This window comes from Mycteria americana, chromosome 12 (genome assembly GCF_035582795.1).
Source record: "Mycteria americana isolate JAX WOST 10 ecotype Jacksonville Zoo and Gardens chromosome 12, USCA_MyAme_1.0, whole genome shotgun sequence".
Lineage (NCBI taxonomy): Eukaryota > Metazoa > Chordata > Aves > Ciconiiformes > Ciconiidae > Mycteria > Mycteria americana.
Window position 1 is genome coordinate 4,412,967 of NC_134376.1, and position 24,970 is coordinate 4,437,936.

The 24,970-nt window shown below is 47.5% G+C and overlaps 4 protein-coding genes across 5 annotated transcripts; 2 read left to right on the forward strand and 2 right to left on the reverse strand.

The window, feature by feature from the left end:
* Positions 1-6,853: 6,853 nt before the first annotated feature.
* On the forward strand, positions 6,854-8,661 carry ATP5MF (ATP synthase membrane subunit f). The gene is made up of 4 exons (XM_075515354.1): positions 6,854-6,932; positions 7,020-7,127; positions 7,990-8,106; positions 8,482-8,661. Exons 1-4 carry the CDS (start codon positions 6,917-6,919, stop codon positions 8,508-8,510), a joined length of 270 nt encoding a protein of 89 aa, XP_075371469.1. The 5' UTR covers positions 6,854-6,916; the 3' UTR covers positions 8,511-8,661.
* A 2,137-nt stretch (positions 8,662-10,798) lies between these two features.
* Positions 10,799-17,034, reverse strand: CPSF4 (cleavage and polyadenylation specific factor 4). Its single transcript, XM_075515349.1, has 8 exons — positions 16,733-17,034; positions 15,759-15,809; positions 15,096-15,248; positions 14,209-14,304; positions 13,965-14,058; positions 13,424-13,496; positions 12,438-12,530; positions 10,799-11,060 (listed from the first exon to the last, which is right to left on the reverse strand). Exons 1-8 carry the CDS (start codon positions 16,833-16,835, stop codon positions 10,992-10,994), a joined length of 732 nt encoding a protein of 243 aa, XP_075371464.1. The 5' UTR covers positions 16,836-17,034; the 3' UTR covers positions 10,799-10,991.
* A 118-nt stretch (positions 17,035-17,152) lies between these two features.
* Positions 17,153-21,759, forward strand: PTCD1 (pentatricopeptide repeat domain 1). The gene is made up of 8 exons (XM_075515347.1): positions 17,153-17,633; positions 17,870-18,010; positions 18,216-18,434; positions 19,060-19,161; positions 19,543-20,301; positions 20,552-20,668; positions 21,011-21,193; positions 21,415-21,759. The coding sequence occupies exons 1-8, from the start codon at positions 17,187-17,189 to the stop codon at positions 21,592-21,594; spliced, it is 2,148 nt and encodes a 715-aa protein (XP_075371462.1). The 5' UTR covers positions 17,153-17,186; the 3' UTR covers positions 21,595-21,759.
* A 507-nt stretch (positions 21,760-22,266) lies between these two features.
* Positions 22,267-24,924, reverse strand: BUD31 (BUD31 spliceosome associated protein). 2 transcript variants are annotated; one of them, XM_075515352.1, is made up of 5 exons: positions 24,676-24,924; positions 24,111-24,291; positions 23,291-23,413; positions 22,881-23,047; positions 22,267-22,532 (listed from the first exon to the last, which is right to left on the reverse strand). In XM_075515352.1, exons 2-5 carry the CDS (start codon positions 24,202-24,204, stop codon positions 22,482-22,484), a joined length of 435 nt encoding a protein of 144 aa, XP_075371467.1. In that variant the 5' UTR covers positions 24,205-24,291; positions 24,676-24,924; the 3' UTR covers positions 22,267-22,481. The 2 variants fall into 2 exon arrangements, with proteins under 2 accessions (XP_075371467.1, XP_075371468.1); XM_075515353.1 differs by lacking the exon at positions 24,676-24,924 and adding an exon at positions 24,391-24,412.
* Between the last annotated feature and the right edge of the window lie 46 nt (positions 24,925-24,970).

Consider the following 24,970-nt stretch of genomic DNA (forward strand, 5'->3'; position numbering starts at 1 on the left):
TCCAAGAATCTCATCATGTTTTACAAAATGTAATTAATTAAACTTTACAACTCCCCTCGGAGAGGGATAAGGAAAATGGAGAGTTGCCTTAATCCATCACCGAACTGCAGCAGACACTGGGTTAGAGGCAAGCAGCTGTTCCACAGCATGCAGCAGCACTAGGACAAGACGAGACGATCTCCAGGCAAAGTCACCCAGGGAATGTACTACACACCTTGTGTTTGCCTGAATTGCACTTCCACTATAGGTTAAATCCCAATTCTTGCAGAAAAGAAGACGATTTTTCTCCCCCACCTCACACCCCAGGTTTATATCTGAGAGACCTGGCAGTACAGCATGCCTTGTCTCCGCAAGACGTATTCCATCTATTGAATCCCCAGCACTGCTAAAGGCCAGCGCAGCCACAACCCTGACCAGAACCGAGGGAGGCAGAAGATATAAAGCCATACAGCCACAAATTGCATCTCACAGTACTGGAATGCTGTGCAAGCTGGTGCTTAAAGGGGAGGGAGGGTAAAGTCCTCTTAATCCCTTGCTTACTTCCCTCTCCCCTCCCCATCAGTAAATCCACACCTGTTAAAGGTCACCCTGAAATGAAATACATTTGAATACTTCCTGCTTCAGCTTGGCTCCCCCGTCCCAGTCCCCTGCGGTCCCTCCCAGTTCACGCTGCAGAGCAGGAGAGGGAAGGGGGGTGCCCATGTGCCCTGCTTGAATGTCAGAGTCGCATAGCTGAAATCCCACCCGACTCTTAGCTGATCTTTAGAGAGGAATCTCTTTCTCACCCTGGCTTTAAGCTCCTTTCTTGACGAGCGTATAGGATAACATGGCCACTGGGCAAGCCTGATTAGACCGATCTGTTATGCGACTTTCACTACCTTGCAAAAAGCTAGAATTTGATGTGGTGCAAGTTGGGGAGGGGGTGCAAAGCATCACTCATTTGTGAGTGAAGTACGACAACAAAAACACAGAGATACGTGCGGGGGGAGAATGATGCAAAGAAACGCAGGTGCATCCACGCTGCACCACAGAGAAGCACTGAGAAAAGGGAGAACAGATGGAGGAGCAGGTATCTTACCAACTCACTCACCAACTAATCAAACACAGCCGTGAATCCCGTACCGGTGTCTGCATCTATTGATTGGAGAAAGAGGCATGTCTAACTCTCTAGATGTGCAAGTACCAAACTGGAAGGCCTGGGCTACATAGGTAGTGAGAGACAATTTGCTGGTGGGGGCTGAGCTGTGGATCTCCCGTTGCAGCCCTACAAACCTCCTGATTCCTTTGTGTCTTCTACGAAGATGCTTAGCTCACCCACCGGTAAAAAAAAATATGAATGAGATCTCAATGAAACAGCAGCGCTTCTGGGCTCCTAAGCACTTACTTCAGTCTGATGTCTTCTCGCTATCACAGGTTAAGCGACTGCAGCCATCAGGAAGAAAGAGAAACCCTGCGATACAAGCCCTTCCAGAAGCGCTCAATGGGGAGGTGCACTGGGTTGCTGGAGACTGGCTGTGGTCTGAGAACTGTAGGAAGCAACATCAATGGGCACCACAGGGCTGTGGAAACGATAACGTCCCAAACCCACCAGTGCCTTTGGTCTGAATTAGATCCATGTCAGCAACTGAGCTTCTTCCAAGACAGAAGCCAGCAGAGGGAGAATAGCCATCAACTGCTTCAGCTGCGAAGGTCAGACAGACAATTTCCACGCAAGGCTATGCAAGTGCTGAGTATTTTCATCAGATGCAAATGTGGGAATAGAGGAAAAGTACAAGGATCGTGCTGAAGGAACTGACAGTGGATTCAAAGATGGTAACAAGGTGATTTTTTTAAGCCTCTGTCACACTATTTAATTAATCTCCAAATCCTCCCCCGATAATACGAGGCCCGTTTGTACAACCTTCCTGCTGGGCCACTCACACTTCACCAAACAGACACATCGGTAAGATGGGATTCATCACACAAATCTTCCCCCATGCTCATGAACGCAGATCTGCTTGCACAGATGGAAGATGTGTTCAGCCCTGCCCTTCTGTACTGATACCACCATGGTTTTCCAGTGGGTACATGTCTTTCCTCTTTTTATCATGAGGAAACTGTTTTCTACTGGTCCCTGGCTTTATTTTCATGTTTGTCTATGGAAAGCAGGCAGTCTCAGATACAGCTGTTGCTGCAGCAGATTTATCTTAGTGCAAATGCCTGCTTTAGTTTTGCAAGTGTTTTAATTATCGTAAATTATTTTACTACACTTTACTACTGATAGCATGTAATTATCTCCCCACAGGTATATATTTAGCTAACCAGTAGGCTGATCAAAGACCTACAAAATAAGGTACTTTTGCAACTGACACTAGATACAAGCAACGGCCAGCAAGATGGGACCAAAAGAGGAGGGAGGAATTCCCCATCCCCAGTCCTAAACACAGGGCTCAAATTTCTCCACTTGAAAAGATAATCATAACATTAACTTACACATTTTATCAGAGGAGCATGAAGATGCGTCGATACTCAAGTGCCGTGAAGGAGAAAAGAACCATGTGCATGCTAAACTATTAATCATTGGTAAGTGATCTCCTTTGTAAAGTGTTTTGAGGTTGACTAAGGAAAATGGCTCTAGAATAACACAGAGCAAGCAATCTGCTTACAATCATAGGTTAATTCTCTCAGCTGCTTTTGCTGGGTCAGACCCTAGGTAGTATTATATATGCAAGGCAATTCACCATTTTCCTGAGGAAGTCTGGCCATGGAAGAGATTCCAAACTCCACACCCCTTTCTCATCCTATTCAACTCGGGATTCTGGTTTCCACTGCAAGCACATTTTTAGGTGAATGAGGTTGAGACCTATGCTGAGCAGCTGCACTGTTCTCACCACATCAAACTGTTCATGCAATTAAAAAATAACAGACTGGATCAAGCTACCTGGGACCATAACTTTTCTCCAAATTACCGGTTGATAAAACATGCATCTCTCCATTGACCTTCTGGAAGTGCTGGTAGCCCATGATTTCTCTTTCTCCTTGATGGCTGCAGCTGCTTAACCTGTGCTGGTGGGAAGACATCAGATTGAAATAAGCGTTTAGGAGCCAAGAAGCATCCTATGCTGAACCGTATGTTTCAGAACCTTATCTGTCCACTTGGGTAGGTATGATCCTTTATTAAAAGCACTGGGTGCTTTGTCATCAGTTTCAGTGGGCGCAGGATCAGTTAGGTAAATCCTTGTCTCTTGACCTTCTTGAAGGCCACTCTGTGCTACTTTACACACCTACGGACACTGTGTCTGCATATTACTGTAGTATCACTGACCACCAGGCCCAAGTGAGACCCTGAGTTTTCAAAGGGTGGCACAGAGAACGAGAAAATTATCCCAGCCTCTAAGATCTTACAGTTTGAAGGAGGTTGTGCTATGCTTTTTACTTCTCCTTTTCAGCAACTTTAATGAAGAGTGTTACTTAACTTTTCAGGCCACAACTGAATCTTTGGTCTGAAAGCTGCAATATTATTTGTTACAGCTGCTACCGGAAAAAGGAAATCTCTTTCGTATCCATTGACGTCCTTTGCAAAATACTCTGGGGTTTTTGAATGATGTACTCCCTATTATTTCCATGCCATTACTTATAAACTTCACAGCATTTTCTAGAGGGGTCTTCAGTAAGATGAAAACCTCGGGGCAAGACTCCATTAGGCTTTTATTTTTATAGGTTGAGTTAAACCTTCTTGAAACTGGTAGGTTTAACTGCATTCCTTTATTTAGGGTAGCTGAAGGAGACATTAAGTCTATTTCCACCCACAATGCAAGATTGCTCAAGTACCTGAAGGCTCTGGGAGGACAGTTTCGGGTAGAATATTAAAAGGAAAGAAGGTTATGTGCGGATGGACAATACAGTTCAGGTGGAGGAGGATACAGAAAGACAGCATATTGAAACAGGCAGGGAACGGAAACTTCAAAACAGCCTGAACAATCATTGATATGAAACCTGGACTGAATACAAGAAACAGGGATTTGGGGCCACATTGCTGGCTGGAGCAGGTCTGGAGCTATAAGCAAGGAAACTGCCTCTCAACTGCGTCATTTCTTCTATGTTCAGGAAAGGAGGGCTGTGAGCATTCTTGTAAGCAAACAGAAATACATCAGAAATACCTTTCTTCATCACTCCTCCTTCGATCAGGATCAACCAACAAGACCCTGAATTTTGGCCGGCACCACAGGTCAAAGGGAGGAAATGCGTGCAGCAAAACCTCCCGCACATCTGAACCATTTAACTCTTCCTGCTTGGTTCAGGATTAAGATGGCATGAAGACAACAGCACTATTCCTCTCTAAGTCTTCCAGAGCGGGCGGTTCAGACCAAGGTTTAGGTCACTGCTGCCCCCAGTTGCATTGGAGATGTATCCTTGTTATGGACTTCCGTTTCTACCCTAACAAACCAAATTTCCCCAGATCTTGCTAAAAGCAGTTTGAGCAACTCTATGTGCTCTCCTGCTCTGCAGGGAACTCCTTAAAATGAGGCACCCGCCATTGGCTTTTTTTCCTGTAGGTGAATTAATCTGCCTTGCATGAGTAATCCTATTTAAAACAATAGGTTGCCTTGCAAGAATGAGGGAAGCAAGTTTGAAGCATGCTTTTATGCAAGTACTGTAAAAAAGCCACATGGTAGTTCATCAGGGGACACTTCAGCAATAAAATGACAGTTACCGGTAAAGTCCAATAATAAAATAAAGGCTAATTTAATAAAAGGATTTTTAACCCATTTAACAGGGACTAAATTTGGAACCCTTTCTTCAAGTGATCAGGCACACTATACCTTCCTAATCCTACTTTTTGTTAATAAGTAAAAGAGAAAAAACAAGCAGTAATCTATTCCTTCTGCATTTATTTTTATGTTATGGGAGAGCACTACTCGATGTAAATAAATTAGTTTCAGTAAAATAGAGGCTGAAGCTAGACATGTAGACCGGCCTCTTGAGTAAGATGCATTACAGAGTACCGTATCTCTTGAGACAACAGAGGTCCCATGCCTCAACTCATTTAATACCAGGTAACACAAACCCTACAGATTAGAATCAGAGAATCATAGAATCATTTAGGTTGGAAAAGACCCTTAAGATCATCAAGTCCAACCATTAACGTAGCACTGCTAAGTCCACCACTAAACCATGTCTCTAAGCGCCACATCTACACCTCTTTTAAATACTTCCAGGGATGGTGACTCAACCACTTCCCTGGGCAGCCTGTTCCAGTGCTTGACAACCCTTTCGGTGAAGAAATAATGCAAGAATCGTGCAGTGGCAGGAGGAAGGTATGTGGAATAAGACTCTGCGACCTAAGAAAAGTAAAAGCTGTGGAGATTAGTAGCTCAGTGTTTATGTAGGAGCCCTGTGGGCCCCCTTCAGTGTCCTTAATTTAGTCTTCATCGATTCTGATCCGTTCTAACAGTCCTCTGTGGGATGAAGATTTAATATCTAGGAAGTCTGGGGTCCTGGCTGACCTGTCAGAAACAGCGGTGGATGGCTGCTCCCTGTCCACTGCTGTATCACTTTGCTTTCCAGATTCAGCACAATAAACAACACCACAACCTGACACTGTTTTATGAACCTGAATGATACGATTTAAAACCTCTAGAGGTCAGACTAACGGAGAGCATCTTTCCAGCAGCTCCATTCCGCTAAGTGCGAGTGACACCTGCTGGAGTCCTCCCCCCCATCGCCCACCCGCGTCCCACCATGGCCAGCTCTGCAGGTGTTTTGTCTGCCCTGGGTGGTCCTTCTGGGGCCTGCGTGCACTAAATCCCCCAGAAAGACACGTGGGCAACATGAAATAAATCTGGGTGGCTCTTTCTTATCGCAGGAAGACAAAAGGAGTCTTCATCTGCACATCCTCATACGTTACCTCCTCTGGTTATGCGGGTTACTTCCACCATATACTGAGGCCTGGCCTCTACTTTTGCCTTTGACATCCTTGCAGAGGAGCTGTAGTAAAACGCAGCATATTCCCACAGGGAGAAGTCCTGGGTGGGCACTGAAATGGGACCACACAATACATTATTCATCTGTCACCTAATTCCTGTGAAAAACACAGTCGTAACATTCCTCCTCTCACCTTGAAACCACCTTAAGAAGACTGCAGGAGAGGGCAGGTGACCCCTGGAAGAGGTCTGAGAAGTCTTCACTTCTTACATTACAATGTAAGATAACGAATTTAAATGCATGTTGCAGTATATACTATCTGTGAACACACATCTACAGTGTTAAGTTGCAACTTCTTCATAGCATACTGGAAGAGGTTCATTTATGGGACATCAGCAGCCCCCAAAAGACTACTGATGAAGTCTTGTGACAAGCTGATGAAGACTTGGGGTTTTTTTTCTCTCTCTGCTATTTTCTCACAATCTGCAGCACTGGCGAGCGCTGGCGCCTGACACCTAACATACAGCGGATACGGTGCAAGGTGCTGGCCTGCCCTGGGGCACTGGAGGACACCCTGCATGGGTCGAGGACACCCTGCATGAGTCGTCCGGCATCGATGGGCCGGCATCCCCTGACAAGGGGCCTGGCCACTGAGGAGACCTGCTGGAGCGGGACAAGGAGGGAAAAACCCTCAGGGTGCCCCCAGCCCCATGACAGGGCTCCACAGGCACAGGCCTCAACGCAGTGCCTGTGGCAACTAAGGCAGCGTGTGCAGCCCCCACCGGGGAACCGACCCCCCCGGTGAGGAGATGGGACGGGGACCAGGCGACACCGGGGCCAACACCTCCCCCGCGGGCCTGTCCCGAGGGGAGCCGCGCGACCCGCCCAACATGGCGCCAACCCGTCGCCACCCGCCCCAACATCCGGGTTCCCGCCTGACCTTCCTCCCGTGAGCCTCAGCGGCGCGCCCCTCCCGGCTTCCCCCGCGGCGGCGCAGAGCAGCAGCGGCAAGATGGCGCAGCCGCCGGGTGAGTGCGGCGGGCCGCCAAGGTGACCGCGGCTCCCTCCCTTCCCCTCTCCCCCCTGACCGGGCTGTGTCTCTCTCTGTGCCGCAGTTCCCCTCAAGGACATGAAGCTGCTGGACGTGAAGCTGGGCCAGCTGCCCACCTGGCTGGCCATGAGAGACTTCACCCCCGGCGGCATCTTGGGGGCCCTGCGAAGAGGTGAGGGGGGCTGAGAGGGGCCCGCGGCGGGGCTGCCCGCCCTGCGGGTACAGCTCCGCACCCCCTCGGCCGGCGAAGACCTGGAGGGCGTGAATCCCCTCTCCTGACGGAGCTAGGCGGATCAGTGCATAAGAATCTCTGGTAGCTGGAGTGGATGTTGGCTGTGGCTGTGGCAGGGGGGACCCGGCAGTACAGGGGCCGCTTCAAGGCCATTTTTGCGTTCCCAGAACAGTGCTGCATCGTTCTCCCATCTGTAAATTTGTTTCTCGCGTGGGCTTTATCCACCAGAGGTTTGTTTTCAGTATTCCTTCTAGTATAAAGAGGAAATACGGTGACCTGACTCCTGAACCTATTTGCTGAAAATGTTGAGGTTTCCCAACATCACAAATAAATTTAAAAAAGCAATTGATCCCTAAAGATAAGAAGGGACACAGGGCTTTTATAGATCGCTTGGCAAAAGCTTTGACTGATGCCCTTTGCGATAGATACAGATATGGCATTCAGGTAGATTTAAACACAAAATATCAAATGCAAGCATCTACATAATGTATATACACTAGTATGAAAGAATTAGATACTTGCAAAGCAGCTTGAGCCCATGAAAGTCACAATAATGTTTAGGGAAAAATGATAAATGGCTCTTTTTTTCCTTTTTTTTTTTTTTTTAAGTCTTAACACTATGAACTTGAGTTCACCTTGCTTAACTAACACACAGGTTCGCTTCTCTCAGACTTGCTTATGAGACCCTCGGATGTTTCATTAGAAACAATTTCCTTAAGTTCTATGAAACTGGGCTGCTTCTTCCTGACACAGAAAAATACGCAACTCATGTGGTTGCTATGAAAACTTGTCTCCTACACAGGTCACGACAGATACTACAATAAATATATCAACGTCAAGAAAGGGGGCATCGGTGGTATCAGCATGGTGCTTGCTGGTTATGTTCTTGTCAGCTACATCTGGAGCTACAGTCACCTGAGTAAGTAAAAGACTCAATGTGCATAGTGCAGCTTGGAAGATTGCTTGGGGCAATAAAAACAATTAATCCGCTGCTGCTTTTAGAAATAAAATGAAAGACTCTGCTGACCATTGCTGCTTGAATCCCAGACTGTGGGCAAGCAGACTTTTTCTAGCTATGAAGAACTTGAATGCTTTTAGTAAGTTATCAGATGGCAAATATTTTCTTGGTGATGAAGAAAGCACAGATCTTGTTGCCTGTCTGACCTGACAGTACTTAGAAACTGCATGCTCAGATTTTTTTTAAAGAGTGCCTGCTTTCCTGTAATTTAAGTTGTGGTGGTTTTTTTTCTTGTGACTTCAGTAAAATTAACTTGGTTTTCTTTGAATGATACAGAGCACGACCGCCACAGGAAGTACCACTGAAGCATGAAGGTGCAGCTCTTGAACAGCCTTGGCTACTGGAACAGTTATCTTGACAGAAGACATCAGAACTATTCATATTAAAATCTGTACTATTATGACCAATAATAAAGTGCATACACTTTACATTTACTGAGCTGACATTCTCATAACCGACTTGTTAATTGTACTGTGCAAGTGAGTTTGTCTTCTTAGAGCTTCACCCCTCAAGGAGAAGTTCAGAGATGGTTGGGAAAGCATCTGCTACTTGGGTTGCATTATGAACTGGGGGAACTATTACAATTTATTCCTATTTAACTGTTTGATAAAAGTAGAAAGCATTGGACTGCTTCTTAATGTCCATTATGTACAGGTTGGGCAACTAGCTGAAAGGATATAATTTGATTTGAAATAACAGCTTTAAGTTTTAAGAGCTTTAAGAGGCTTGTTGGTGTGGGCACGCGTTTCTGGTTCTCAGTCAGGCTGTCACCCGCAGACTGTAGGTGTTTGGGCATTTTTCCATCACTGCAGAGCGCTGCCTCAGAGGAGATGGGTTGAGCTTTAAAGAGGTCTGCAACTCTCAATCTGTCACTGGGATTGCAATGCTTCTTACCTCTGATAACCCATTTCTATCAAAACTCCACCTAGTTTCATTACTAAAAGAAGCTGGAAGGTTATTCTGAACCTTAAAAGGTTAAAAGACCTTTTAAGCTTAAAAGACCTTTAATATAACAAAGGTCCGTGAAGTTAAACTAAAGGAAAACTTTGCTACTTGACTTAAATGCAGTGGTGAGAAGTGTCACAGGAGATACTACGTGCATAAATGCAGCTTAAAGCAGCACCTGTGGGTTTGGCCCCAGCCGATGACCCTCCTCGTGCACCCCTCTAAGCAAGGGCACCCCCCTCTCACAACACTACCTGCTGACACTTGAAACTGCCGCTGGGCACTGCAGGTAGAACTGCAGTATCCTTCTCCGAATAGGAGGGAGAATGAAAACCACTTCTTAAGGGCTACGAAGAATCTCTCAAGAGCTTCAGTGCTAACAGGAAGGCTTTCCGTTTTGGAAAACATCTGTTTGGGTAGTGAAGACCATAAACTCCTGAACTAGACGGGGAAGGTAGCCAGACACAGAAGTGCTGTAGTTCCCTTTCCACGTGCCTACTTACACTCAGATAACGCATCTCGTAGTTTGGCCGCTGTTCAGCCTCTGGGGGCACAACGTGTTATCAGAAGCATCTGACGGTCCGTCATACCATAGTCACTTAGACCTGAAACTTCTATTTTGACTGACTCCGACTCTCCACAGTGAAATAACCGCAGTCATTCAAACCAACATAGGCTCTGGTCACTTCTCTTAATCTAGTCATATTACCTTGTTCTTAAAAAAAAAAAAAAAAATAAATTCACAGCCAGCTTTTTCCATCAGTACATTTCCATAAAAACAAAGTATAAAGGCAGTCAGCAAATGAGAGATGGGTTAGAATCAATAAGGCTCATATTGTAGGTGCAATTTTTTTTTTTAATTCACATTTTATCATTGGCCCTTTTGAAATAGTCTTCTCACAAAATGAATGGGGTTTGGCTTGCAAAAATTGCTCTCGGAAGAATGCTCTACCACTTTTAAAAGCAGTGTTCCATAAGAATATACATCTCCACTTCTTGGTCTTCTCTAGGCTATGGAAATACCTGCTCAGTGTGAGCTGGATGACGGGGGTGCTGAGGCAAGGCTCTTCTATTCCTACCCTTTGAGCCGTGTTCATTTCCCTCCTTGCTTTTTGCAAACGGAAAATGAGCACAGATGTGGCTTTCCTACAATCACTGTTCCTCATTGTTTGGCTAACCACAGAGATGCCAATTGATTCTCCCCTTGATCGGTTCTCACCCAGAAGATTAATTTCTAACCTTCAGTATAGCAAGAAGCACAGAAACAAAGCAAGTGGACGAGAGTTTTACAGCCTGATGTACGTGATGCGTTAAGTCAGCCACCAGGACAAGCTTACCGACTACAACAGGCTGGACCTGGAAACATGACTTTGCTTTTTAAGAGCTACAGGACAGCAGAATCCCTGCTTCCTCACTGAAGGGAAGGCATTTCAAGTATTAGTTTTCCCAGTCAGTCTTCCTGCTTCCACAGGGAGGGCTGAAACACTGCAGGTTCTCCAAAGAGAAGTGGTAGAAGGAAAACACTTTAAAGAAACACTGGCGTAAGATGCGTTTACGTAGAGTGCTGCACCGGTGAGGGGTTTGCATATCTATTGGCTTTTAGATCTACCTTTCAGTGGGGCTCAATGAAAATAGGCGGAGGCCAAAATCTATTTTAAAAAGGTTAAAACATAAAAAAAAGTTGTGGACAATTACAAAAATGTTGCTTAGCAGCAGCCAGCCTCTGACCAGTTCTTTCAGTAATGGCATTAAAAAACAACCTGATTAATAGTTCAAGACATAGTGCTAGGCAGAAACCTTTTCTCAGTGTTAATAGCTCCCTTGCACTCTTCGTTCTGCTTTCACTGTCCACTGAGAAAGGCCAGATGTCCTTTGGTGCATCTGTTGGCATAATGACCTTTTTCACCACACTAAAAGAGAAAGAGAGAGAGGAATTATTACACAGTTACAGCTTTTTTCCTCTAGCTGCCTTTATTAAGGTAGCTTTCAACTGTTCCGATTTGGAAGCTCTTCCGCGTATGCAAGATGCAGCACTTAGCAGGTGAAGTGAAACATGGTGTCACAAGGGCCATGATTTATGGGCTATTTCTACTCCTTGGAGCAAAAGCTGATTCTGTGCTGGGAGCAACCTGACGCCACGTTATTGTAATGCACTACAAAGGAGAGAGGCTCTCAGCGCACCACTACAAACAGCAAAGGGCTGTAACACACAAGGAGAATTTCAGTGTTTGCGGCTTCCAAGACCACTCCATCTGATATGCACTACATCAGAGACACACGGGGACTCTCCTGATCAGCTATCCTGAATTAGGCAGAGAAAAGTGCATCTGAACAAGAGATTCATGACTTTGCACCTTGAAGCTATTCAAGCCCGGAAAGAAGTGCCAGTATCTGATGCTACGGCATTCTCCAGATATGTAATTTACTTCCAGCTAAAATAATAAGCAGCTGTTAAAGGTTTTCAGTGAAATAGATTCAGCTACTTAATATCCCTGTCCAATCACAGTAATTTTTACCCAAACAAGCACTTAAGGCACAGAAGTTGGCATGTACAACGATGTAACTGTCAAAGCTGATGGGACAGGAAGATTCTTTGCCCTTTTCTAGTGGCTAGGGTTGGGGCTTTTGTGGAAAAATAACCAGAGATCGAAACTCAATTGTGTCAAAGTTGTACCGGTGCTCCTCAATGAGCAACCAAGGTAAATAGCTCATTCCTTGGCTTGACAGTGACGGGGCGCATTTACAGCTGAAATACTGAACAGTCTTTGCATATTCAATTTCTGTTACTCGCAAGGACCTTTCATGCTAAGAGGGGAGAAAAGAATCTTTCTACAATCACCAAGTATAAGCAAATTAACTCATGACACAAAACTAATATTAGCTCTTATTTTGAAATGTACAGTTCATCAGTCTCCTTTAACTGTCATTGTGGTAGGGCTTCCTGTTTATTAGCAGACAAGCAAAGTCTGTCGTACAGCAGCCTTAATTGTCACAGCAAGTCCAGGAGCTGGCAAGCCAGCAACCTAGAGGCCTCAGAACTCAATGCTAATTCCCACAGCTGTATCCACGTGCAAAACGCAGTGTCTGTTGAGCAGAGTGCACATTTCGTGAACCTGTTCACACTGTGAAAAAACCTTTTGCAGGACCAACACCCCTCATCACAACAGTCTGTTCCTTTGCCCGTGACAAGCAACCAGCAGCATGATGTAGTCCAGGCGACATGCACTCTGTACCTCTCAAATCTAGTACCCTCTGCTTTCCCTCCTTGTCCCTCCCCTCTGAATTACCTTGTAGCAGGTGACCTGCTCCAATGGCCGGGGTCCTCTGTTCCCAGTGTTGTTATTTTGAGACTGCATAACTCCGATGACTTGGGGTGTCCTCTGTTGGTTAGGAGAAGAATTCTGACTCGTTAAGTGCACCAAGGATAAAGACCTTGATGGTTGTTATTTTGTTAAGAAGGGAAAAGAGCACCCCATATATCAAATGATCAATTTTCCTCCAAATCTGTGTGTGGGTGCTCTGCCAGCTGGAGCACCAGAGAGAAGAAATCAAGCACTGAGGCTTACAAAGCCCAGAGATCCTGCTTTTCTCTGGAAAGCAAATTTAAAGAGTAGGTTTAGGCTGCTAAAATATCATTGCCATCACTGAGAGATGTCACGTAGATTACAAAAACTGGCAAGTTGCTGCACAACCACGTATGATGTGCTTCTATGTAACGTGGGAGTGTTCTGTGACTAGATCTCCATGTAAAGTTGGAGCCATTGTAGGGCTTTCATCACTATAATGGCACTCGGGGTTGCTCACTGCTTAATTCTTGCATAGCACCCCCCCTGCCAGGCAGTGCCCCAAGCAACAGAACTGCCACTGCTCGCCTCTGAGCTGGAGGACAGTACTAATGACTGAGAAGGTTAACCAAGGCAAGGGGAGAAACAGAACAAAGCAAAACACCACAGTCCCAGGATGAAGACAGCAGCGGTCCATTGTGATCAGATGGTGGACATTAGAGGGCTGGGAGGAGGAGAGAGAAGGGACAGTGCTTTGCCATTTATTAGGATTTGTCTCCAAGTTCTTAATTACAAAAGAATAGCACACCCTGTTGTAAACTAGGAAAGGGTTTCCCTCATTCTGTGAGTATTTCTCCAAGGCTTTCCAGCAAGCCAGATCCAAGAGCCCAGGTGTCCAGTTCTGACCACTAGACAATATACCCTCTTTTAAAGCACTGTGGGAAATGCTGCGAGGGTGGGTGTGTAGGGGAGGCAGGGGAACCGTGTACCTTTTGCTGTGTTTGTGTCGGTTGAGGCAGTGGTGGTTGCTCTGTGGTTCCCATTGGCAGTTCAAACCGAGGGCTGGTTTAGATGGAAACAAGAAAATTGATTCTCAAACCATAGGCCAACATTCTACCATCAGCTCAGTCAAATAACTCCAAACAACAAAACGGGCATTCAGCCAATTAAATTCGGCTCACAGGAAACAGACCTCCCCCTCCCCACTTCTCTTTGCATTCTGACGCTCAGCAATCACGTATACAAAAACAACAATCCAGTATGTAGTATATCTAGTATCCTCTACCCGTGAAGTCTTCTGGAATATAAACCCATGTGATCCCACTGCACTGATGGCATGTGATCACCGCTCCAGAGTCTTACTGGTAACTCCCTGAAGAGGCCCTGCCCCATATCCTCAAATTGGTACAAGAAACTAAAGGTTGGCCAAATCTCCAAAGCCATTGGGAAGCACTGGAGCACCCTCATTTGGCATATACCAGATTACAGAGGAAACACAGGATTACAGGGCAAGCCTGGAAACATACTCACTGCATGAATTTACAGGTAGGCCCCTCTGGACAGAATCCTACTAGGTAATTCACACAAATGACTCTTCGAGTGTGTCGGTGTCTGCAGAGGGGACCTGCAACACAAAGCTCAGTAGTTCACGTTCCACATATACATATCCCGGCACTCAGTAGAAGCAGGTACACAAGCAGATCACGCAAAGAAAGAACAGCAACACCCTACCCTTGATTTATAGCCACAGAAGCAGCAACTGTGCGACACATACCATGTTTACAGAAGCCTCTGTCATACCAGGGACAGTCTTTGATCTTAGACTCCGGGTCAATGTGCAAGAATGGACATTCTTTGTTACTGCATTCCCCTGTACCAAAGGCAAACACACTTCTTAGTCTATTGTGCAGGTTCGAGATCAAATGACTCCCAAAACTTTACCTGGATCATGTAGTTCCCGCAAAGCTGTTATCAACATTTATAAGTTCAGGCACAACAGTCTTACTGCCTGCCTTAACCTAGATGAACAACACCAAGGACTCACCCCCGGTGAGTGAAGTTCTACCAGACTGGATTATTTATGTGTGCTTTTAAAAACAATGCGGAAACTAAATTTGAAAGAGCAGTCATGATAACAAAAACCAAACATTTAGTGCACCAGAAGTGTGGAGAAACTACAAATTGCGCACTAACCTCAATCCAAGGAAACCTACAAGACTGTAAGTTTCTGACAGCAAGTTGCCTCATTATGTCCAGATCTCCAGAGCTGGAAAGCAAGTGCATAAAAGTTTTGCACCCCCATGCCCTCTGCTGCTCATCAACTCCCCAAAATAAGTGTCATGCAAAGACCAACTGCTCAGCCTACTCATCTCATACCCAAAACAGAACAAAAGGCATAAAACCCAGTAAAAATTTGAACTTCCCCCCTCTTCCCCCAAGGGACAAGCTCTTGAGAGAGAAGGCATCTACAACACGTCACAAATTTAGGGGGATAATAAGGTGAAGGACTAAGCAGATCTGAAAAAGTACAATCTAACAATATCATCAGACGCAGAAGAACTGTAATGCTCTGAAGACGGATGAGAGGGATGTACCAGGATCCTCTTCACCAGACTCCCACACCAGCAAGGAACGCTAAGTAGGAGCTACAATGCCCCTTACCAAATTTGGAGTAGAAGTAACACTCAGGCATCTTGGTCATGTCGTACTCGTGCAGAAACTCGCACTGGTCTCCCTTTTTGCACAGTCCTCGTAGCCAGTGTTTGCAAACAACTGTCTTTTCCCCACTGATGTGTCGGAACGGGCACATGCCTCCTGCAGAAGGATGGGGCAAGGAGAAGGAAAAAAAAAGAACAATTAAAATCTGCCGCACAAGAAGGTACAGGGTAACAGCAATACTTCATTCCCCTCTGCAAGAGGGTTCTCAGAAGGCATCACTTTTTTTTATTAATTTAGCCTTTAGTGGCAAGGAGTTCCAGACAAGTCTTATGTTACCCTCTAATGAGCTACGCAACGTAGTCTCCAGCTCTTAATCCTGGCAACCACAAACCACAGCAACTGATACAGGCACATCCACAGCGAGGTCTGCGTGTGGTAAGTGCAAGCCTTCCTTTACCAGTAGCTTTGCTTATTCACCTCCCAACTTCTTAAAAAAATACCATTATTTCACAATTGCTGCAGTTATTCCAACATGCTTCAGTTCTATCCTCTATCTAGGTTATCCCCTAATCTTTACAAAAAACAAGAGTACCGTAGACAGTGCTAGAAAATCTAGTTTCCCCACCCCACCCCCATGAGTATAATTGTACCAGAAATATTACTTGCCTTTTCCACATGCCGCCTTTAAAAAAAATTCACAGACAGCCGCGCCCGATTCTGTGGAGAGAACAAAGAAATATAATTAATTTTAACAAAGTTTCGCATGAACTTTTAAAATATTTCCTTCCCCAGAAAGACAATCTGGTCCTCAACACCAAAAGAAAAGCAGCATTTCAGTTTGGGGAATTTACTTTCCTACATAAGTTCCTTGTTCAAGTCTGGCCCTCATAAACATCGCCTTGGGGGACGCCAAGGAGAATTTGCAGATAGGTTTTATTGACTGGGTTTTCCTCTGTTGTCAAGTCAATCGTGTCAGTGAACGTCGTATTTACAGTCCTGGCAATGACATTCTTATATTTTTTGACCAGAACAGCCTGAAACAATGATTAGCGTGTTATCCCTTGCTGATCCTGACCAACAGCTATCACAACATTCAACAAAATTAAAACACAAGTTTAGTAGCCCGGCCAGAAAATTTCAGCAAACTACGAGTCTCCTGAGACTACCTCTGTCAGACACTAGACTGAAGGAAAAGTTTAGAGACTAGGCCATGGATATACCTAATGATGGAGTCTCCCTGCCATCAAAATGCCTCATGTATCAAAAGGGAATTAAAAAAAATAACAAAGTACTGTGCAGGAAAGCGACGTTTATTCACGATAATGTCTCAACTTTCATTTTCCAGCCTGGCTGGGTACTCCCTACAGCTTTCATTAAGCAGGAAAGAAAAACACCTGGATTGAGACAGAAACTTCGTAGGGAAAGCAGAAGTGGGGTGGATCAGAGGATACGGCCTGAGCAAAGCGCCCAGATCCCCGGAAACCTCCCACCCTCCCACCCCAGCCAAACCCGGGCTCCTCCCGGGCGGGAGCCCCGACACGGCCCCAGCCCCGCGGGCGGCTCCGGGGACAGGGGACAAGAGCCGGCCCCGAGCACCCCGGGGAGGAGGGAGCCGCGCAGCGCCCGCTGCCCACACGCACTGTCCATGCCGGGGAAGGGCAGCGGCTGCGCCCCCAGCTGCTGCTCCACAGCCAGCTCCAGGTCGAACTTGATGTGGTCCACGCTGGCGATGAGCTCCTGCATGGTGGCGGCTGGGGGGCGGCGGCAGCGGGAAGGAAGGGGAGGTATGGTGGTGGCGGTGGTGGCAGCGGGCGGCCGGGCCCGGGCTGGCCCGGCCCGGCCCGCTCCGCTCCGCGCCGGCAGCGCCTGAGGAGAGGGGAGGCGGCGGCGGCAGCACCTCGCCGCCCCGCGCCGCCTGCCCGCGGAATGCCGGGAGTCACCTCTGACCCCGTCGCCCAGCGGGCAGCGCGCGCGCCCCCGCCAATCAGAGCGCGCCGCTCCCGCCCCTTCCGCCCGCGCAGGCGCCGCGGCTGAGGTGAAGCAGAGCGAGGGCGGGCGCCGGGCCCGCACCGGCCCCGGGGACGCGGGCACAGCATGAGGTCCGTGCGGCTCCTCGTCCCCCTGGGCCCGCTCGCCTCGCGGTGCCGGTGGGCAGCCCCCGAGAGTGGCTCCGAGCAGCCCGGGAAGGCGCCGCGCCTGCTCCAGCCCCCAGGCCAGGGGCCGCGGCCGGGCTGGAGGCCGTTCAGCTCGTCACAGGCGTTCCGCAAGCTGGCCGGTAGCGACCCGAGAGAGATCCATGCTGGCGGCTGCGCTGAGGCTGTTGGGGAGGAGGATGAGGATGAAGGCGAAGACGTGGAGTTCGGGACGCTGTCTCATAAATTTTCTTCTCGAAAATATTATCACAAAACCACATCACGCTTTCAGAATTTAAAGCTTCAAGAAGAGGGAGAGGAAGAACCGGAAAGAAAACTTCGGCGCGGTCCTAAGAACACTCCGTACTGGTACTTCCTAAAATGCAAGGCCCTCATCAAGGACGACAAGGTTTGTTCCCAGCTCTTCTCTTCTTTGGTTTTAAATAGCACGCGTGAAGGACGCAACACTGTCCTGGTATTGTCCTCTCGCTTAGTATCTTTACAGAAAAAAGGTAAAATAAGAATTTGTGAGGAATCCTGTGCTCTGTAGGACTTCTACCGCAGCCTGCCCACAGCTGCATAGATCAATATCCATTGTCATTGATTCTGTTGCTGCCTCATCATGGATTTTCCTCTTTTCTGTAGCTGGCGGAGGCTCTGGAGCTGTTTGAGGTGCAGATGTTGAAGGAAGAGCGTGTGCAGCCAGAAGAAAGCAATTACACTGTTCTAATTGGCGGCTGCGGCAGGGTGGGCTACGTGAAGAAGGCATTCAGGCTCTACAATGATGTAGGTTTACGTTCTCTCCTCTCAAACCTTCATCGGGTTTTCTAAGCTAAAACTGTTCCAAGCATTTGGTCACGTTGCTTTGTCTCCAAAATGCCTTTGAGTTAGTGTTTGTACCTTCTTAGCCTGAAACTCTTAAAAACAAGTTATGAAATTCTAGAAATCCTTTCCTAAAAAGCCAGTTCCAATTCTTCTTCTCTTCCCTTAGATGAAAAAACGACGCTTAACTCCCACCGAGGCCACTTACACAGCCCTGTTCAATGCCTGTGCCGAATCGCCATGGAAAGACTCAGGCCTGCAGAGCGCGCTCAAATTACGGCAGCAGCTAAAGAGCAAAAATGAAGAGCTGAACCTGATCACTTACCACGCGCTGCTGAAGGTCTGTGCCCTGTGCTCGGATCTCAGGATGTGCTTTGACGTACTGAAGGTAAATATGTGACTTTTCTCTTATCAAGTGCAGCCTGCTCTGGTTAAAGCTCCTGGAAGTTGCCATATTGCACAGACTTTTTTGTTTCATTTCCAGCAGAGGTAATTACAGATCACGTGTTTATATTTAGTTGATCCTTGGTCTCGTACAATGAAATCATCTTGGTACATACCAAACACTAAGTTTAGGTACATAAAAAGAGGCAGCTACAGCCTTAAACAGAGGTTGGCTTTAAAACTCTGGTCAGTTGTGTTTTGTGGGGTTCACAGCTGCTGTGTCTGTCTCCATCCCTCATTTTGAAGACCCATATACTGATATCTAGTTTCTTTTAAAGCTCTTACAGCAGCTTTTCTCAGAAGGGGCCGGTCTGGGAGTAGCTAAAAGGATTTCTGTTCCTGCCCTCAAGTTCCCTGTAGCTCCCATCAGGGAGAAGCTAGGATCTACGCAGGCATTCCAGGGCTGCTCTTCTCTTGGAGCGATCGTTCTGCTCGCAGCACGGGGAGTTCACCCTATGCTTTGTTGCTGCTGTTTGCCCAGAAGACAACAGCCGTATTTGAGCTTCGCAGCCAGCTGGGACAGACTGTTTGGGTAACTGGGAAGTTTAATGCTCTCTCTGCTCTTTTAGGAAATTGTGCACAAGGGCCATGTTCTCACAGCCGAGACCTTCAGTTTCCTTCTCATGAGCTGCATAAAGGACAGTGAAAATGGCTTCCGATATGCCTTACAGGTTTGTCTGCATATACTATGTGGGGAGGAAAAAGGGCTTCTGTATTGGAACTCATCACTTGAATGCACAGAAGGCAGCAGGTTGCTCAGAGCTGATGAAATAGGAGGAGTTCAGCTCCTCCTAGGAGAAGTTCTGTAAACCAGACCTCCATCGGGAGGTCTTGTACACTGGTAAACCACTCTGGATGATCTCGCAGGACTGTACTAGCTCGAGGTGGCTGTTCACTGTCCAGTGGCATCTCACCTCGTCATGCTGTAAACTCGCTCCTTTTCTGCAAGTAGATACCGTAACAGTGGGCACGGTAGATACGCTTACAATCTGCTAGAAATGCTCCTGTTATTTAACATCACGTACATCTGGTGTTCATCTTCCCCTTTTCAGGTTTGGAAACAAATGACTAAACTTGGAATAAAGGCCAACAGCCACACTTACAATTTGATGCTGCGTGCTGCGAGAGACTGTGGAATAGGCAATCCGGTCGTGGCTTCTGAACTCTTGCTCAGACCCACCCCTGACAACTCATCTCAGCTAAGGCTTGCACCCGGGAGGCAGAAGGAAAAGGTGAAAAATCAGAAGAAGAAGGAATCTGAGAGTGCAGCTGCTGTCCAGCTAGATGTGGAAGCTATGGAAAAGGAATTATTTCAGGAGAGTTCAGTGCAGCCTGAAGAACTGATCCGGCAACAAAATCAAGACGTGAATCGGGCTGAAACAGAACCAGCTGCTCTTGACAGCCCCAGCGTAGCTCACAGCAGGACCGGAGCGTTGATGAGGAGAGGCCAGAACGAGATGGAGCAGGAACAACCACGCCTAAGCCAGAAGCTGCGTTTTGGCAACCTGCCCAACTTGCTGGATTCCAGGATGCCTGACACAGCTGTGGTTTCCTTGGGGACAGTGGCCACACCGTCTGATAGACTGGCTTTGATGGGGGATGTGGAGGGCTTCTTGAATAAAATGAAAGAGGACAATGCAGAACCCAACATTAAAACATTTACGTTGCTGGCTGAGCTGGTGGAACCCCAAAGCCCCTCGGAGTCCTCTTTGCTGGCACTCCTAGATGAGCATAAAGTGAAAGTAGATGTGACCTTCTTTAACACTTTAATAAGGAAGAAGAGTAAACAGGGAGACCTAGAAGGAGCAAAGGTGAGGAAAAACTCAGAACCGGCCCTGTCACCACCTACTTGTCTCAGGCCTCCAGTGTTACTTGTGTTTCGCTGTGAGACCTGTTTCTCTATCCGCAATAGAAACTGGGAATCTCCCACTGTTTTCCACAAACCAGCACTCAAGTTAATTTCTAAGTAGTTACGGATTCTGTTCTAGCATCTTCAGCTCTCTATCTGGAAAGCTACAGTGAGACTTTTTGGAAACCGATGTCAATGCTTGTATCTTGCAGAGCGTGCTGCCAGCTCTAGTGAAGAGGGGACTATCGCCTAACCTCCAGACATTTTGTAACTTGGCAATTGCTTGCCACCAAGAGAAGGATGGACTGCAGTTACTCTCAGATTTGAAGGTAATAAACTCTGCTGCTTAGGGTTCGAGCTGCAGAAAGAGGCAAACTGAAGCGTTAATGCTTCCAAAAAGACCTGCTGAGGTTTCCGTGGTGAGCGGTTGTGTTCTCACTCCAAAAACATGCAACTCTAGAGTAGGTGCCAGCTCAGGTGGTCTGTCCTATACCTGCGCTGGGATAGGAGAGGGCTCATGGGAAGGGGTGTGCTGGCCCTGTAGAAGCTGCTACGCAGGTTCCAGAGCAAGAGCCTTGCTCCTTGTGTGAAAAGTGCTTGTATGCCCTTTCCTTCTGTCCTGTACTACTCGGCAGATAAATGAGTTTAACTGTAGCGTTTTTTGTTTCCAGAGGTCTGGAGTAACTCCCAACAAGTATATCTACAGCACCCTCATCGCTGCTGCTGTGAGGCAGCTGGATTACAGTTATCTCACAGAGATCCTGCGAGACATGAGGAATAACCAGGTGCCTCCCAATGAAGTCATCATACGCCAGCTGGAGTTCGCAGCACAGTACCCTCCGAAATTTGACAGGGTAAGTAGCCACAACTGGTCAGTGTGAAGGCATCGCGAAGGACACCAAGAAGGAGGGGAAACGTAGATATCTGCCTAAGCCTTCTTCCTTTGGCTTTGTCCGATCTGGCTGACAGTTACTTGATAACAATTTCTTTAGTAACAGCTTGTAGCTGTTGTGTGCTGGTATTGAGGTGAGCTCTCTTCTAATAGAAACTTGTTTTGTTGGATTTCTGTTTGCAGTATAAGTCAAAGAACCCATACCTGGAGAAAATTGATGGTTTCCGCGGCTACTACTATCGGTGGTTAAAAGTAATGGCAGGAGAGGAGACCCCTCACCCCTGGGAAAAATACAGAACAGTGAAACGTGCGGTAGATGACAATAAGGAAGAGACTGTCCAGGAGCAGCCAGGGCAGAAGTAGCAGTGAGCAGGACGCCAAAGTCCTGCATCTTCCTTGTGCTGGAAGAACATGGAACTTGCTCCCTTAAACCGTCTTGTAGTAAAGCTGCTTTGTATTTCCGTGAACCCCAGTTCTTGTGATAACTACATAATAAAATATTTGTCCTTTGTTTTAAAGAGAAGCAAATACATTTTCAGGGAATTTCCTTCAACTGCAGAGTATTAGATAGGTGGTAGTTTAACAAACCCCACACTAAACAAGGGAGAAGCAAAATCAGATTTAACAGGGGTGTAGCTCAGTGCTAGTTTTGTCTCTTTCTTGTGTTCTGTGTGTATCTGGGCACTTAACACGTGACCTGTAAGTCTATAGACTGCTGGCATGCCTGAATGGATCTACGTGCTAATTCCAGGTTACAAACCTTAGCAGAGAGTTCCAGGGAAATTTAGCTGCTTCTACACGAGATCAGGGGATAACTTAAATCATGACTGCAGTTTTGAGAACTGTTATTATTTCCCTTCCCCACAGCCTTTTAAATTCAGTTATTTGAGAAAGAGGGAAAAAGCTGGTTAAAAAACAACCCACGTTTAGAACACCTCACAGTATGTAGAGCAACCTTAAAACCAACCAACCAAAACACATCCAACAGGAGAGGAGGGGCACAGAAATGTTTTGCCAGAAGATCGCACCACTCTCTCAAGAAGGCAGACTTTATTTTAAAATAAATGGCTACACAAAAACCTACTCCAGAACAACCACCATTGTATATATGGTCCAGATGAATATGCTGCTGTTTTAATTGCTATACAGAAATACCCAATCACACCAAAGGTGGCTAGAATTGCAGTAGTAGTCCATTGTGTAGGATGATATCCCTCAGAGTTCAAAAAGTAGTCTTATGGCTAAAGGCTTCACCCAGAACAGCCTCTGCATCCGCAGTGAGTGCATTCAATGATTCTCCCCTGGAAAAGAAACACGAGGAGGGTATTTCAGCCAGGCTACGGTGAGCAGACAGACCAGCAGGCTCAGGCCTCAAGGCAGAGAATGGGTCTGTGTGGGAGGGGTTTCTACCGTCTAGTTTTCTGTTGTTTCCCATGCTTTAATGACTTTAAACGACTGCGTGCTAAAGCTGACGGTAACTTTAGAACCAACTAAATACCAGCTCTACCAGCAAAGACAGAAAATATTAGAACTAGAGGAAATAACCCAAAAGAACAGCACTACCTCTTCCGCTGTCCCTGACCTGGGAGGAGTTAGACCGGGTACTGCAAGGGTCCAGACAAGTAGAGGAATAAGCTGAGAACCCTTACCACTTCCAGCTTGCTTTTGGGGACCCTGCAGATGCAGTTGGTTCCGAAGTTGGTGTCCCGCGTCTGGATACACCGCAGGCAGCAGAGGTTCTCGTAACCCTGTTTCTTCCACTTTGCAATCAGGTTTTTGTCAGCGTATCCTTCCTTGATGCAGTATTCGTAGAGCTCTGTAGAGGAGCAGACACCCATCACAAGTAGCTCCCGGGAAGCGTTAGAAGAATCACTGTCAAGAGTTACTCTAGCTGTACTGACTAGCAGTCAAAGCCAGGCAGCCACCAGCCTTCCCTCTGTCTTCCCTCCCCAGAAACCCGATCCTTCCCACCAGTGCCCCAGTGCAGGCGCGTCTGCAGACGGACATCTTGCTCCGTTCCGTTTTCCCCTGCCCGGGGTAAAGCATTTGCGTTCCTCACCTCTGCTGATGGCTTTTCTTTTATAGAAGAGATCAAAGATGTAACGTGTTTTCTGGTGATGAATTCTGAAGATAGGCCAAAGGGATTCCACTTTCCTCTTCCCTTCGTGAGGCTCGGTCTCCGCTGGGAGAGAACACAAACACCAGGTTTCAGCTGACCATTTCAGGCGGCCAACTTATCTCCTGAGTCACTTTGCAATAAACTGTTCCAAGAACGTCCATAACTTTAATACATTACAGAGGTAAGACTGAGCTTAATGTGAGAAGATTCAAATGAAAGGGACCCGACCTGGAACAGCTCCTTTAAGAAATTAAAACAGAAAAAGAAAAGACAGTGGGGATGACGTGACCCACACTGGGATGGCAGGTGACTTCATGGCTGCCCTGGCTCGTCAGACCAGAGCAACAGCACAGACAAGAACTGCCCGTCCCCGCACAAGAGCGAGCTTCAGCCAGGGCTTGGCCATGGAGTGCCCTAAGCTGTACACCCGCGCTCTGTAACCTGGGTACACCCAGAGAAAAGCAACCAGTGCTGGCCCAGTCTCAGTCTGCAGTATCGCTGCGAGGCAGAGATATAAAAGAGGTCAATCTATATTTGCAGCTATATAACAGCTATATATATGTTATATATCTATATAACAGCTATATAGCTATATATATGTAGCTATATATATATATATAACAGCTATATAGCTATATATATAGCTATATAGCTATATATATAGCTATATAGCTATATACAGCTATATATATATATGTTATATATCTATATAACAGCTAAGGATGAGCTTGTTTCAGGGACACCCAGCTCTGCCGCTTACCTTCTCTCATCTTCTGATCCAGCTCATCCAGCGTTGGCTCAATCAGCTCCCAGCCGTCCGGGGGAGGCTTCCTGCTCCTCTTCACTTTGGGCATTGCCTTGGAAACGAGGAAGGCAAAAGGTGGGGGAACGAGGGTTTGCCTGTGCTCAAACGTGCGGGTGCTTCAAAGTCCTGAGAACCACTGGAAAAAACGAAAGGAAAACAGTTGTTAGAGATATTGCTCCTAAGATTTCTGTGCCCCTTTGCCGTTTTCCTCTTCGATGATAAAAATAAGATTTACGGAGCTCGTGAAAGAGGTAAAATCTCGCCTAATGCGGCCTCTGGGGTGAGCGCTGCCTCCGCCCCGCCACAAGAAATCATTTTTTCTCCTCAGCAAAGTGAGACGACAGCCGCCCCTCCCCCACTCCGGGCTACCCTGAAGCAACAACTTCCGCCAGCCTCAGCTAAAAACCCGGGCGAGGCCCGGCCCGGCCCCGCCAGCCCCAGTGCGGCCCCCGGGGCTCGCCGGGGCTCGGGCCGTGTTAGGCGGCGGAGGGGGGAGGCCCCGGCCCGCGGCCCCGCTCACCTGCCGAGGGCCGCAGCTTCCGCTCCGCCGTCGCGCCGCCGCTGCCGTCACCCGCGGGGCCTCTCGCACCCGGGCCGCGCCGTGGCCCCGCCCCGCTGGGCTGCCCGCCGCGGTGCCTGAAAGAAACCCTCCCCGCCGTGCGCGCCCCCGCCTCGGCCGGGGCAGGGCGGAGAGCGCGGCCCGCCGGGAGGAGAAGCGGCCCCGCTCTCCGCTGCGGGGCGGGGTGACCGGAGGGGCGGCGCGGGCGGCGGGAGCGGCGGCGCCGAGGGCAGCCCCGCGGCGGGGGCCTCGCGGG